We start from the raw sequence: 16,853 nt of genomic DNA on the forward strand, positions 1-16,853 counted from the left end.
TGCACAGGGAACTGGTGTGGGGGGAGGGAAATGGAGGAGGAGGGGATGCTGCTTCGGCCAGACAGACAGAGGGAGGAAGGGAGACAGAAAGAAAAGAAGAAAGACACCAAGAAAGACACAGGGGCAGGGAGATACACAGAAAGACAAACAGACAAAGAGGGACAGAGACAGACAGAAAGAAAGAAAGCGGCTAAGCAGAGAGAAAGAGAAATAAATAAAGACAGACACACACACATATATTCTAGCACCTGGACAGCCGAGGAAAAATAAAGAAAGAAAGACAGAAATACAGAAACAGGCTAAGAGGAGAGAGAGAGAGAAAGAAAGAAAGACAGACACATACATCTATTCTAGCACCCGTTAATGTAACGGGCTGAAAAACTAGTTAATATATAATCTTGCACCAGGAGAGCTATACAACGTCTGAATCATTTGAATAATATCAATAATAAAAGGAAAAGCTTTAGCCAAACGTAAAGCCAATATTTTAGCAATAAGTTTTCCATCTACATTTATTAACGAGATAGGCCTGTAGTTTGAAACCAAAGTAGAATCTTTGGCAAAACAATAATTAAAGAATTAGCCATAGTACCTTTAATACAACCATTATTCAGTTGAATTTGATATAAATTTAACACATATGGCAAAAGAGTACTTTGAAATGTTTTATAAAACTCAACAGTATATCCATCACCACCTGGAGCGGATCCAACTCTAAGAGACCTCAATGCTATTTCTAATTCTTTTAAAGATATAGGATCTTCTAAACTCCTTTTTATATGATCAGGAACTTTCGGCCCAACAAGTAAATTTAAAAATTCTAATCCATCTTGTTCTTTATTTTCATAAGATTCGGAAGAATACAAATCCTTATAAAAAGTAAGAAATTGCTTCAAGATATGTTCAATTGTGGTGTGTGTATCTCCTTGTATATCTTTAATTGTAATAATTTTAGTTTTCCTCTTTTTTGCTTTAAGAAAATTTGCTAATAATCTTCCTGCCTTATTTGAATTACCATAATACTGAGCTTGCTGAGAAAACAAATCTTTCCTTACAAATTGAGAAGATCTCATTATATTTGGTTTTTGCTTTTAATAATTTTTGTAAAGTATTCCAAGTTTATTATATAGTTTGATTAATCGCCTAATCTACATTTTAGGCGATATACAAAATATTTACAAATATCTAAAAACATAGGTAAATTATTACATAGACATACAGTGTTTCAAAAACAAAAAAATAAAAATAAAAAAATTCATAAATACAATATAGAAACAACAGGAAGATTATTTAAAGGTTACAATCTGTATTAAATTTAATATATAAAGGTAAAAACATTGGGAGGGAAGACAAACATGAAAAAAAAGAAATATAAGATAAAGATGGATTGAAGGATTCACTAAAAGCATCATTAAAAAGGAAACTTTTAAGCTTAGTCTTAAATTTGTCTAAATTCTTTTCTTCTCTTTATATAGAGTGGGAGATCATTCCAAGACTGAGGAGTAGTCACTGAAAAAATAGTATGACACCTCGTATTAATGACTCTCAGTGAGGGAATGGCCAATAAATGTTGATCCTGAGATCTCAGTGTTCTGGAAGTAGTATAAGGAATTAAAACTCTAAAAATAAAGGCGGGGGTATGAAATATTAATGATTTAAAAGTGAGTAAACATATTTTTAAAAAAATGCGATGTGCAACGGGTAACCAGTGTGCCTCCTTGAGTAAGGGTGAAACATGGTCGAATTTTTTAGCTTTGTGAATTATTTTGATAGAGGCATTCTGAATAATTTGAAGACGTCCGATTTCTTTTTGCGGCAAGTCTTTAAATAAGGCATTACAATAATCAATTTTGGAGAGAATGTATTAGAATATTCAGGGATTTTGCACATAAAAATTTGGCGACGGAACGAATTTGGCGCAGTCTGAAAAAAGTAGATTTAACCACTTGGCTTATATGATCGTATATTGTTCCCATCTATTAATTAATTTATTTTCCAACATTTTAATTTCTTTTTCTAAATCTAAGAATTGTTTTTTAATATGTGCCGAATAAGAAATAATATTTCCTCTCATAGTTACTTTAAACGCATCCCATAATGTTTTAATACTTATATCTTCAGAAATATTAATCTGGAAAAATTCCCTCATTTTCAACTTAAAATCCTCAAGAAAGTTTAAATCAGCAAGCAAAGCATTATCAAATCTCCACACTGGTTTAGGACTAACTTGTTCATCAGTTTGCATCTCAATCCACACACCACCATGATCAGATAAAACTATAGAATCTATAATTGCTTTTTTCACACGCTGAACTATGCTATTAGAAACAAAAATATAATCAATTCTTGAAAAAGACTTATGGACCTGTGAACAAAATGAAAATTCCCGATCATTAAAATGAAGAATACGCCATATATCAACTAAATCACAAGATTGTACTAAGTTATCTAGTCCTAATGATTTTATAATTTTACTTGGTCTTTTATCAATAATTGGATCCATTACAGCATTGAAATCTCCAGGCCACTACTAAATTAGAAGCAGCCAGTGGTAGTAACAACTGCTGAATATTTTTTAAAAACTCCATTTGATTCGAATTCGGAGCATATACATTGAATAAGTCCAGGGTAGTATTTCCCTTAACCATTTTAGCATGTACCCACCTTCCTAAAGGATCCAAAGCAACTAATTGAAAATCAGCTGAACATTTCCTACTTACTAGAATAGCAACCCCAACCAGTCAAGTGTACTGTCAATTTAAACTTGAGGCAGTGCCCCCATCACATGCATGCAGGTGCCTACTTCGACACACAGGACTGTCAATACAGTTTTTTAAAAAAGCCAACAGGGGAGGTGGGTGGGTTGTAAGAATGTATCTGCTGTCCTCCGAGAACACCTGCTACAATTAAATATCTGTTTTCTCCAAGGACAAGCATGTATTCTTGCATGTGAGACTCCTAGCTGTCAGGATCATGATTCTAGGAAAGCTTAAATGTTAAACATACATGAGCCTGGCAAAACCCAAAACAGAGGGAAAACTGGTTCTCAGAAGTGAAGAGATTTTACAGAACTGCTTGTTCAGTCTCTCTTTTGAAATTTTGTTCCAAACTGTAATGAGAGGTAAGTATATGCATTAAGGAACATGTGGCCACTTTGCAAGTTTCTTCAAAAGAAGCAGACTGGAAGTGAGCTACTGAGGCAGCCATAGCCTACAAACTGTGGGCTGTCACATGGCCTTGAAGCATATCAACTCAGCCTTGAAGTATATCAACTCAGCCTGAGCATACATGAAGGAAATACAGTCTGCCAACCAAGTTGAAATGATTTGCTTTGTAACAGCAACTCCTCCAAGTCTGTTAGAATTGAAAGCCACAAATACAATAAATACATAGTAAATGATGGCAGAAAAAAAACCCCTCATGGTCCATCCAGTCTGCCTATCAAAGCAACCAGAACCTTGCCCACAACTCCATGTAGGCTCAGGTTACCCTTGTTCAAATGCTGGTTGTGAAGCCGCCACCATGCCAAACATGAGGAGGATGATGTGACATACTGCTGACAGTATTCAACTTAACCAGTCAAGATGCTTTCCCCTCCCATACGAAGCTGCACAGTTCCCCCACTTGCAGAATGCGACATTAAAATTAAATCAACAAATGAATTGTCAAACTTTCACCTCTTACCACATGCGGGACACAGATCGTACAAGTTTGTCTGGCATTGGGCTCTGCTCCCCCACGCTAGATTTGGCCACTCTTGGTCTCACCACATGCGGGACACAGACCATACAAGTCTGTCTGCATCAGGCTCTGCTCCCCATGCTGGATTTTCTTTTTCTCTTGCCACTTGTGGAACAGACCATACAAGTCTGTCCAGCATCGGGCTCCCATTTTCTCTCTCTCATCAAATATCTGAGATATTTCCTATAAAGTATTGTATGGTCCGGGTAGTACGCCAAAACATGCTCCAAGGTAAGGAGTGTTGCTTCTCCAGAATATGTTTTGGAAAGAAAACTTGTAGGGCTATGGATTTAGGTGGAATTCCAAGAAAACATTAAGAAGGAATTTCGGATGTGTCCTAAGGACTGCTCTGTCATGGTAGAATCTTGTGTAAGATAGACCAGAAACAAAGGCTTGAAACAACTCACTGAGCAGATGTGACAGCCATCAGGAAAGTGACATTCTAAGAAAGAAGTTTTGAGGAGCAAGACTGAAGTGGTACGAAAGGAGTCTTTATGAGAACAAAAACAACTATATTTGAATCCCAAACAACTGGAGGTGGCTCGATAGGATGTGTCATATGAAATGAGTCTTTTCATGAAACATACCATTAAGGGATAAACAGATAAAGGTTTTCTATCTAACTGCACATGGAAAGTACCAATAGCACTTAAATGATTTGACTATTTGTTTTCAAACCAGAGCTGGAAAGATGCAGCAGGTAGTCCAAAATGGATAGACGTGAACAAGTAATACACTCCAGAGAACAAAATGTACACCAGGTAGAGATGTGTGTCCACTTAAAGCATTAACACTTGAGTGGATAGATTCCAAAAAGCTTGGATAATTTGATACTACAAATGAAAGCTGAAAGCCTACATTGTCAAGGAGAGAAACCATACTGTTAAGAGCTAGAGAGTGGGATTTCAGATGAAGAGACCTTTCGTTCTGTGTTAAAAGGGTTGCAAAGGGATACGATTCCAACGGTTTCTTAGATAGTTCTACTGGTATCAGAAACAAAACTTGGTGGGGCCAAAATGGTGCTATGAGGATCAAGGTGCCTACATTTTGGCAAAGTTTGATTAGAGTCATGGATGAGAGGAATGGAAGGAAATGGAATAAAGAGGAAATGGAGAGGAATGGAAGGAAATGAATAAAGGTAATTGTTCCCCCAGTGAAGCAGGAAGACATCTAAAGCCATGTGGTTGGGGGTAGAGTCGAACAAAACTGCAGAAGCTTGTTGTCCAGGGGAGAAGCGAACAGATCTATTTCTAGTGGTCCCCACCAAAAGAAGATTAGGTGCAAGCCAGACTTGCTGAGTGTCCACATGTGAGGCTGAAGTCTGCTCAATTTGTCTACAAGAACATTTTTAATTTTGCCTGTTAGATAAAACTGCTTGAAGAAATATTCCCTGAGCTTTTGCCAGAGACCAAATCCAAATTGTTTCTTTGCAAAGAGAAGAAGCTGTTCCACTTGCTTGTTTAGATAATACATGGTGACTTGATTGTCCATATGTACAAGTAGTATCTGATGAAAAAGATAGTCTTGAGGCCATTCCTTATGGCACACAACTCGAGGAGATTGATAAGGAAATAAATCTTTGTAGACTCCACAGAGGCATCTGTGGTTAGAAGTTTCTGGTGCTGATGGACTGAAATGGAAGACCTTGAGTGAGATTGATTGAAACCATCCACCACTGAGAAAGAGCAGATAAGGGTCCCTGTCAGGATAGAGTCTACTGAGAAATTCTGAAGTTGAATAAGGCTAAGCATACAATCAAATGAGTTAAAAGAAGGTCACTCACTTTCTCAGGGTCTGTCATTTTGTTTCCCTCCCTGGTGGGTTCAAGTGATGGAGTATCTTGACCATCACTTTCTACCTGGGACTGTGCTCCAGCATCAGTGATGTCTTGCTGAATATTTTTCTGAAATAAAAACCCAGTCAAACATGTATTTAAGCAGTACAATTTTTTAAAAAAATATTTATATACCACTTATAGCTGCCCTAAGTGGTTTATATTCATGTACTCAAGCATTTTTCCCTATCTGTCCTGGCAGGCTCACACTACTTAATGTACCTGGGGCAATGGGGGGATTAAGTGACTTGCCCAGGGTCACTATGAAATTACATTGTGTTAAGATCTTCAACATCCTCATAAAGTGTTCTACATAATATTTTCACTATAGATTAGGCTCATACTGGTGAATTTTCCAAGCTCCAGATTGTAGAATTGTGCTTGTAGTTTATGCAAATAGAAAATACAAATTGCTAATGGGTACAGAAATTGGTATGTCTACAGTAAATAGTGCACATATGCTTTTTAAACTACCTCTGGTATAATTGTACACATTATTTGCTCCTCACTAATTTCTTGAGAAGCTATAGAAATTTGAAAATACCATCTATGCTTAACTTCTCCTTAATAAATACATGACCTTATACCACCATCTACTAAAATCGATGTTTTTAGCTGCACTGAGGGTGGCAAAGCCCTTTACCTGCAGAAAAATCTTTGATAACCAACTAATTTATCACCTGAAAGCACAAGACCCTCCAGTGGCATCTTATGGAGAGCCTGCAAATGCAGGTTTCATGGCACTATTTGGAGTCACTACCCAGAGTTTGGAACCCTGCTTACTAATAGAGGATCATAATATTCACAACTAAAGATGCTAAACACTGATTGCCTTGACAAGTTACTCAAATTTTACTAGATAACCATGATAGGGGCACGTACATCACGTTCTGTATGTTCAGGTGAAAGCTGAGCCTGGGCATCTGCTTCGATCTCCATCAAATTATCATTCTCTTCCACTTGCACTCTCTCTATCATCGATGCTGTAGATACACTAAAAATGCCATGTGTGTTGACGCGGACTTTCACCTTCACTTTGGACATGTCTCCATCTTTCGGCGCTGCAACATTCTGGACAATAAATTGGCCTACAAAATTTTTGTAAAAATCATACTGAGTTCCATTGATTTATCATTAACAGTTATTCTACCTTAGTTGTGAAAATATGTTGTAACAACCCAATGCATTAGGAAAGCTTGGTAATCAGATCTCTAAAATGAAAATACTCCAAGTAACATACAGTGGCATATTAGAGCCAGGATTCAGTGTTCCACAGCGGGCTCTACTATCGCCCCTATTATTCAATCTCTACATTAGACCTGCCCTAGACATAGCCCACAAATACCAAATACAGATTCAGTGGCGTAGTAAAGGGGGGGGGGGGGGCGGTAGTCTGCCCTGGGCGCCATGTTGGTGGGTGTGCCAGCAACTCCACTTCTCACCTCTTCTCATTCCTTACCTCCACGCGCACGCCCCCCCCTTTCCTTTCCAAAACCTCTAGTTGAAGTTGTTCACGGCGGTCAAAAATGTACTCTTCACAACCCCATCGGCTCTCCCACTGACATCACTTCCATACATAGGAAGTGACGCAGGGAGAACTGACGGGGTCACGAAGAGCATGTTGTTGACCACCGCAAGCAACAATTTAACTATAAGTACGGGGGAGCACACAGCAGGTGAGATTTGGGAAGGAACGGAGGAGGCGGCAGAGACGAGGACGGAGGAGGGGTACCACCACCCTGGGTGCCTCTGACCCTCACTATGCCACTGTTCAGATTCACTCCCTTGCGTTAAGACATCCAACTATCAGTTGTCTCAAACTCAAACCCTTTGCAGGACCACATTTTGGATTTGTAGGTACTTGGAGGGCCTTAGAAAAAATAGTTAATGTCTTATTAAAAAAATGACAATTTTGCATGCGGTAAAACTCTTTATAGTTTATAAATCTTTCTTTTTGACTAAGTCTTAATAATAATCTTGTAATTTATAGCTAAAGAGACGTATGATCAAGAAGCTGTTTTATTTTACTTTTGTGATTATGATAAACATACCAAGGGCCTCAAAATAGTACCGGGCCGCGAGTTTGAGACCACTGAACTATACCTACCGTTAGGAGAAACCCATGATGCCCAGATCGCGAAACTCCTAATATCCCACACACAGCGCTGCATTGCTGTCATGCATGAACTTCATTTACTACACAGAGGATAGTGCAAAGGTGTTAAATGATAGCAATGTGAAATTGGAAATGACAAACATTTTGCCTGGATTTAAAACACACCAGGCTTTCATGTGAAAGTGGCTAGTCTATTCAAAGATGTTGCAGAATCAAGTATGCTTTCTAAGCCTCATTCTGAGATGTTTTACAAGAATTAACCAAATGGCCTAAACCCAAGATTTACCAAACCTATTTCATAGAATATCTTATTTATTGGTAAATATATGAACTTGTCCTTCGGATACAGATAAGTGAACTTGGACTTTTCTCTCATAGGGCTAAATGACTTGTAAGCAATGAATAAATTCTTTTCAACTAGTATGGAGAGAAAAAAAGAAGGGAGATTTGTGAAAAATTGAAAAAAAATTGAGAAAAAACTGGAAAACCAATTTGAATATTTAGAAGCAATTTGGGTGTGATTTTGTTGTTATTTTCACTTTTATGAGCACTTTTCTCACATTGAGGAGACAGTGATGTATGGGGCAAACTCTATAGAGCACCATTGTTATTAACATGTGAGTTGTAGCCCGCGGGGTTTTTACTGCTCTTATTTATTGAACGCAGTTCCTCAATACTGAGGTCTTCCTCTTCACCTTAAATTTTGGGGTGGCATCAAATTACAATGTTTTACCTTCTCTCCCCTTGTTTTACATCAAATGTTTGAGCTTAGTGGCTTTTTTATTCTCCATTTATGTTCATATATTAACCAATAAATAAGATTTACAAGAATTAAGCCACTTAAACAAGCTAGCCTAAGATCCTGTCTTATCTATTTTTTCGTTGCATCTCAGACCAGTCCCAAACTTGTGTTTTAGTTGACTTGTCAGATTTCGATATGAAAGATTTTACTGAGCAAAGAATCTGCATCAAATTTTGTTTCAAACTTTAAAAAAGCTGCTGCAGAAACCAGTGTTCCCGCTAAGCTGCGCTGGCGTGCGCTGGCGCACAAAATATTAGGTCGCAGCGCACAAGTTTCTCGTCACAGCGCAGGACCGGCAAGATTGACTCATTTGAACTTCTGCAAGATCAGCATCGGAAGCGTGCGCTGGGCCGGAGAGATCTTGGGGAGCCTCCGACAGTGGCTTTCTCCCCTCTCTGCAGCTCTCCTTTACTTCCCAGCGCAGCGATTCACGAAGGCAGCCTCGGGGCTTTTGCTGAGTCGCGGCTGCCTCTGATGATGCAACTTCCTCTTTCCTCAGAGGCGGCGCGACACAACAAAGGACCCGAGGCTGCCTTCGTGAATCGCTGCGCTGGGAAGTAAGAAGAGCTGCTGGGAGGGGAGAAAACCACTATCAGTCTGGGAAGCTGCTGGGCAGGGGAAAAAAGGGACAGCTGCTACTGGAAAGGGAGAAGGAGAGATGCTTCTGGGAGGGGAGGAGGGAAAGGAATCTGGGAAGCTGCTGGGCCAGGAAAAAAAAGGGACAGCTGCTACTGGAGAGGGAGAAGGAGAAGGAGAGATGCATCTGGGAGGGGAGGAGGGAAAGGAATCTGGGAAGCTGCTGGGCCAGGAAAAAAAAGGACAGCTGCTACTGGAGAGGGAGAAGAAGGAGAGATGCTTCTGGGAGGGGAGGAGGGAAAGGAATCTGGGAAGCTGCTGGGCAAGGAAAAAAAGGGACAGCTGCTACTGGATAAGGAGAAGAAGGAGAGATGCTTCTGGGAGGGGAGGAGGGAAAGGAATCTGGGAAGCTGCTGGGCTAGGAAAAAAAGGGACAGCTGCTACTAGAGAGGGAGAAGGAGACGGAGAGATGCTTCTGGGAGGGGAGGAGGGAAAGGAATCTGGGAAGCTGCTGGGCCAGGAAAAAAAAGGACAGCTGCTACTGGAGAGGGAGAAGAAGGAGAGATGCTTCTGGGAGGGGAGGAGGGAAAGGAATCTGGGAAGCTGCTGGGCAAGGAAAAAAAGGGACAGCTGCTACTGGATAAGGAGAAGAAGGAGAGATGCTTCTGGGAGGGGAGGAGGGAAAGGAATCTGGGAAGCTGCTGGGCTAGGAAAAAAAGGGACAGCTGCTACTGGAGAGGGAGACGGAGAGATGCTGCTGGGAGGGGAGGAAGGGAAGAGAGTTACTGCTGGACAGGAGGCTGGGAGAAAGAAAGAAAGGGGGCAGGCAGGGAAACAGAAGGAAAGAAGAGAAACAGAAAAAAAGAAAGAAAGGTCAGGGAGAGAGGAAGAAAAAGTTGGGGGAGGGAATGAGGTGTGGAGGAGAGAAAGCATACAGGCTGATAGAAGGGAAGAAAGATTGGATGCACAGTCAGAAGAAGAAAGTGCAACCAGAAATCACCAGACAAGGTAGGAAAAATGATTTTATTTTAAATTTAGCAAAGTGGAGGCAGTATTACCACAGTTTTCAAAGGAATTTGCCCAAATAACTTAATAGTTAACTGGGTAAATTCCCAGAGATGAAAACTTCCCTTCACTTACTATGCACAGTTCTGAATTTATATCTGCTGTCTATATTTTACAATATGGTCCCCTTTTACTAAACCGCAATAGTGGTTTTTAGCGCAGGGAGCCTATGAGCGTCAAGAGCAGTGCTGGGCATTCAGCGCAACTCCCTGCGCTAAAAACTGCTATTGTGGTTTAATAAAAAGGATGGAGGGTATATTTGTCTATTTTTGTATGCTATAAAAACCAAATACAGAGAGAGACTGAGAGCTGTTGACGAAGAGCTACGTGTGTGTCTTTCTTCCATTCCAGCCAGAATATCAGCTTTGTGTTCAGCCAAACAGGCCCAGGTTTCGCACTGAATAAAGTATTTTATAATTTTTATAATTTTTATTTCATAATAAAGTAATTATAAAATACTTTCTTTGTGTTTATTTGATTCCTATTCAAGAGAATTACTTTATATATAGTCAATATAGGCAGAGAGTTAAATTTTTTAACATTTTCTAATGGTGGTGTGCCTCGTGATTTTTTTCATGAAACAAGTGTGCCTTTGCCCAAAAAAGGTTGAAAAACACTGGTCTAGAAATTGAAAGCATCAAACGTATTGTCTTCTGGACTGTTTTTAATTTACAGTTTACACATATGGATGTAACAGACATAACTACATTTGTTGTAAAACATTTATTAAGATATCATTTCATCCCTACAATTTCTGTGTTCTTAAAAATATTATTTAACGTTATTTAATTTAGCGTGTAGGCCTAAAATTCCTTTGAATACCTCGTCCTCATGTATCAGCAACTTTGACAACATATTTATTTGGCTCATAACTTGCTGGCGCCCGATATTTTTAGCTCACAGTGAAAAAAGTTTGCTCACAACACCCGCCCGCTTAGAGGGAACACTGGCAGAAACCATCATATGCTCCAGGAAGCCTTTGGAGAGAATGCCATGTGCAAAAGCAAAACCTCTCTTTGGTACAAATGCTTCAAGGACGGATGAACAAACGAACGAACATCTGTCCACGACGATGACCGGAAACCATAACAAAAGTTCATGAGACTATCCTTGCAGATCATAGGCAAATTATCCACAATGTTTGTGAAATAATAGGACAAGTCATACGGGACAGTTCAATGAATTTTGTCAGACGAATTGAACATGAGACACATTTCTTCAAATGTGTGCCAAGACTGCTAATCGATGAACAGAAGGCCCATCGCATTTCTGTCTGTTCGGATCTCAAACAATAAGTCAGAGACGACCCAAACTTCATCTCGCATATCATAATTAGTGATGAATCATGGGTTTACGGTTATGATCCAGAGACTAAGCAGCAGTTATCGCAGTGGAAGTCGCCACAATCACTGCGGCCGAAAAAAACATGTCAAGTGCGCAGCCATGTCAAGTCAATGTAGATAGGGGTTTGGTTTTTTTTTTTTACATTCATGGGCTTGTTCACAAGGAATTCTTACCTCCAGGTCAAACCGTTAATGGTCAGTTTTACTGTAAGATTTTGAAGCGGTTGAGCGAGAGCATTTGGCGCAAAAGCCCAGACAACTGGAAAAACAAAAATTGGTTGCTCCAGTATGACAACGCACCTGCTCACACATCACTCGTTGATCGACAATTCCTGACTTCCAGAAACATTACAATGATTATGCGCCCACCCTATTCGCCTGACCTTGCCCCCATGATTTTTTCCTATTCCCCAAAATGAAATTACAACTGAAAGGGCACTGTTTTAACATGATTAAAGAGATCCAGGCAGAATCGCAGGAGGTCCTCAAGGCACTCACCAAAGATGACTTCCATAGATGCATGGACTCATGGGAAAAACGCTGGGATCACTTTAAACTTTACTTAGTCCATACCCTTGGACAGATTTGTTGTTGCACCTTCCTTTTGTATTTTCCCTCTCTCCTCTTTTCTTTAATTATATTGTAGTTCTCCCTACTCTCTCTTGTACCAGTTTATTTATTTTTGTTTCATCTGTCATGTTAGCCTGACTGTTGTTTTGTTAGACTAGCCTCCCCCGAGGGGCGTGGCTTGAGAGTACGCGGGAATGGACGGGTAAGGCAGAGGCTCCGTATTTACAGACATTATTGACATAAAATATGAAAATAAAAATTTCAATTAAAGTATAAAACGAAGAAATTAACAAAGAGATGGTTTCAGGAAAACAGAATAAATCCGATTTGGTGGCTTCAAATACCGGCAGTGTCAAGAGATCTAAGCCGGAACCGGCGACACCATCGAAATGTCCGTTGACAAGGGATAAAAACGACATCGATTTATGGAAAGAACTACAAGAAATAAAAGATATTCTTTTGAAAAACGCTAAAAAAACTGGATGGGATACAGGAGGAAGTAACAACTTTAAATAAAAGAACCGAAGTGCTGGAAATTAAAACAACAAAATTAGAAATGCGAATGGACAGTTTTGAAAATGAAAAAAAGACAATATAAACTGGACAGAGATAAAATCTTTACACTCACCAGGGAGGTGGAGGACTGCCAGAATCGCATGAGGCGGAGTAACCCGAGACTTTTGGGCGTACCGGAAGGGGTGGAGAAAAACAACTCTGTCTCATTTGTTGAAAACTTTTTGATGAAAGTCCTGCCTCTCAAATCTAAATACCCGATAGAAATTGAGCGTGCACATCGCATACCAATGAGAAGACCTGATACTTTAACAGGTCCTCGCCCCATAATATTCAAGTTGCTACGGCACCAACAAGTTTTAGAGGTGTTACGAATGGCTAAAGAGCATGCAAATTTAAAATGTCAGGATGCCAAAGTACACATTGTTCCTGACTTCGCTAAAACAACGGCAGATAAAAGGAAAAAATTTTTGGACAAGAGGCCGAAACTGAGAGACATCGGAGCTAGATTTGGGCTGATATACCCTGTGATTATGAAAATAACTATTGACAATAAAACTATGAGCTTTGATGAGCCTGTGAAGTTGGAAATGTATCTAAATCAAAGGGAACAGCCGATGTCAATTTAATTGAACTGATTCCCTTCATGAAAATGATTCTCTTTCATTGTCTTTGATTTTATTTGTTTATTCATCCTTGATTTAATTGAGAATCTTTTTATTGACAGTTTGACTATGTTTTATTTGAATGTTAATGATAACGGTGCAATGGAACACTGAAGCAGCTGACAGTTTATTTCTCTGAGAGCCTTCAATATCTTGTTCTTAAAAGATGGCTGTTAAGCTAAAATTATTTTCCTATCTTTTATATATTTTATAAAGATATTATTAGAAAACTTTATTTATGAAGATAAGATACTAATGTGAAAGGAAAAAAAAATGAATGAAAATATATTAGTAATATTTAATTTATATTTATGGGTTTAATATAAGTCTAATTCTTTAACAAAATATTTGAGATTGACATCCTCTTTTATTATTATACTGAAAGTGGAAGTCCTCTATTTTGGTTTTTATTTTGATTTCCATATTTAAAGAATTCACATTTACTGTATGTGAACATATATATGATTATTACAGACATTAGTGTTTATAATTGAGGTCTGCATAGAGCTTTATTTGCTTTACTTAGTCTTGTATGTGCAGTTTCAGGTTGTATCAGTCTATATTAAGGGTGGGAGAGGGAGGGATGGGATGGGGTATAAGGGAATATGAGAATTGGGATAAGGATGTTATGGGGTGGGTTACAGATAAAAATGGTGTTTCTTCATTTCAAGTGATCTCAGGCTTTGGTTTAGTTATAATAAATGGAAGAGATTTTGTAAAAATTATTTGGATTGATGGAGATTAAAATCTTATCACTCAATGTTAATGGCCTTAATCACCCAGTAAAGAGGAAAAAAATGTTAGCATTTTTAAAAAGGCAACAAGCTGATGTGTACTATATTCAAGAGACACATTTGTCAGTGGTTGAATCCAGAAAGCTAGAGGATAATTGGGTGAAACACTGTTTTTTCGCTCCTGCAATGGGGAAAAAGGCTGGAGTGGCTATATTAGTGAACAAAAAATGTTTAGCTTCATTTAAAATGATAGATTTTGATCCTTTAGGGAGATGGATACAAGTGGAAATGAGAATGGGAAATAATACTTTGACTTTACTAAATATCTATGCCCCAAATTCGAATCAAAATGATTTTTTTACTAATATACAAAAATTAATACTCCCACTGGCTGCTTCTAATTTAATAGTAACTGGAGATTTTAATGCTGTTATGGATCCTTTTTTGGATAAAAAACCAAGCAAAAATATAAAATCATTAGGGTTAGATAATTTGGTGAATACTTGTAATTTGAAAGATATATGGCATATTCTTCATTTTAATGATCAGGAATTCTCTTTTTGCTCACCAGTTCATAAATCTTTTTCAAGAATTGATTACATATTGGTATCAAATTCCATGATACAACAAGTGACACAAGCCTCCAGAGATCCAATTATTTTATCTGATCATGGAGGGGTGTGGATTACACTTACATTAGATAATAGTGATTATAATAGATCACTATGGAGGTTTGATAATGCATTGGTTTCAGATTCAACTTTTCTTGAAGAAATTAAGTTAAAAATCTTGGAATTTTTCCAAATAAATACTTCAGCAGATATTAATGCGGAAATTTTATGGGATGCATTTAAAGCTACTATAAGAGGTAATATTATTTCTTATTCTGTATATATTAAAAAACAACTCATTAAACAATTTTCAGATTTGGAAAAAGAAATTAAATTGCTGAAGTCCAAATTAATAGATAAATGGAATCACAAAAATTTGCAAGCTTTATTAAAGGCTAAAGGTAAATATAATGAAATTTCTTCAAAAATGGCAAGGAAAGATTTGTTTTCTTCGCAAACCTTGTATTATGGAAAATCTAATAAAGTAGGAAGTTTACTTGCAAATTATCTTAAAGCAAAAAAGAGAAGAATAAAAATAATTGCAATAAAAGATGAGAAAGGAAATATGCATAATCAAACTAGTAATATTTTAAATCAATTTTTGGCTTTTTACAAAGAGTTGTATTCTTCCGAGTCTTCTGTTGATAAAGTTCAAAAAGGTATGGAATTTTTAAATTTTCTTGAGGGTCCAAAACTTCCTGATCATATAAAAAGAAGTTTAGAAGAACCTATATCATTAAAAGAATTAGAAACAGCATTGAAGTCTCTTAGAGTTGGATCCGCTCCAGGTGGGGATGGTTTTACTGTGGAATTCTATAAAACATTTCAAAATTCTTTATTACCCTATTTACTAAATTTATATCAGTTTCAACTTAATAAAGGTTGTATTAAAAGTACTATGGCAGAATCTGTGGTGATTGTTTTGCCAAAGCCAAATAAAGATCCCACTATGGTTTCAAATTACAGGCCAATATCATTAATTAATGTGGATGGAAAATTATTGGCTAAGGCTCTGGCATTAAGATTGGCAAAGGCTCTCCCTTACATAATTGATGTACATCAAACGGGTTTTGTTGCTAACAAACATTCTTCTAACAACACAAGACTGACGTTTCATACTTTAAATTTAACTAAAATGATGAATGAACCAGCTTTTGCTCTTTCATTAGATGCAGAAAAAGCTTTTGATAGGGTAGAATGGTCATTCATGTATCAAGCCTTGGATTGGTTTGGTATAGGTCCTGGTTTTGTTCAAATGATTAAAACTTTGTATAGCTCCCCTATGGCAAGAATATACATTAATAATAATTTATCTGAAAGTTTTAAACTACATAGAGGAGTTAGACAGGGATGTCCATTGTCTCCTTTGTTGTTTGATATTGTTTTAGAACCCCTATTGATAGCTATTAATCAGACAAAGGAGATACAGGGTATTCCCCTGAAAGAATGGGAATACAAATTATCTGCTTATGTGGATGATATTTTATTATATTTGCGCAATCCAGGTTCAACTATACCATGTTTGTTAGAATTGATTGAAAGGTTTGGAATGTTTTCAGGATATAAAATCAATTGGAATAAATCTGAAATTATTTCGCTTAATGTACATTGCATAAAATCTATGTTTGATTCATTTCCTTTTGTTTGGAAAGAGGATGGAATTTGGATTAAAAATTCAATAGAAGATACAGTAAAAGAAAATGAAAAACTTTTATTAAAAAAGGTTTTGGAATTATGTGAACAATGGAATCCGTTACATATATCTTGGTGGGGGAGAGTTCAAACCATAAAAATGATGATATTGCCTGTGGTTTGCTATCAAATGTGTATGATTGCGGTATTTTTTCAAAACTCTTTTTATAAAAAATTGAATTCAACAATTATTAAGTTTGTTTGGCTTGGCAAAACACCTAGAATTGCTTTGGTATCTTTACAGAAATCAATTAAGGAGGGTGGGGTAAATTTCCCAAATTTTTATAGGTATCATCAGGCCTATATTTTACGTCAAGGTATGTATTGGGTCCTCCCAGATCTCATTGAATACACTCCAGATTGGTTATATTTGGAATTGCGACTCATGTCTCCTTTACATCTCTGTCACATTCTCAGTATCAAGATGCCCAGATTATATAAAGAAAATAAACTTTTATTAGATACATGGAAAACTCTGAGGTATGTAAGTAATTTAACTGAAATTCCTATAAATAAATCAACAAATCAATCTATATGGCTAAACTCCAAGATTCAAATTGGCGGATCTAAGATTGTCTGGAAGCATTGGTT

General features: G+C 37.6%; 1 protein-coding gene across 1 annotated transcript in view; it reads right to left on the reverse strand.

Moving 5' to 3' along the window:
* The window catches only part of HSPH1 (heat shock protein family H (Hsp110) member 1), a 161,714-nt gene that overhangs the window by 30,386 nt on the left and 114,475 nt on the right, over nt 1-16,853 (reverse strand). The window contains exons 11-12 of the mRNA XM_033950106.1: nt 6,458-6,663; nt 5,525-5,644 (exon numbers count right to left, since the gene is read on the reverse strand). Of these exons, the coding sequence (XP_033805997.1) occupies nt 5,525-5,644; nt 6,458-6,663 (326 nt within the window). The remainder of the gene's footprint in view (nt 1-5,524; nt 5,645-6,457; nt 6,664-16,853) is intronic.

Source organism: Geotrypetes seraphini, chromosome 6 (genome assembly GCF_902459505.1).
Source record: "Geotrypetes seraphini chromosome 6, aGeoSer1.1, whole genome shotgun sequence".
Taxonomy (NCBI): domain Eukaryota; kingdom Metazoa; phylum Chordata; class Amphibia; order Gymnophiona; family Dermophiidae; genus Geotrypetes; species Geotrypetes seraphini.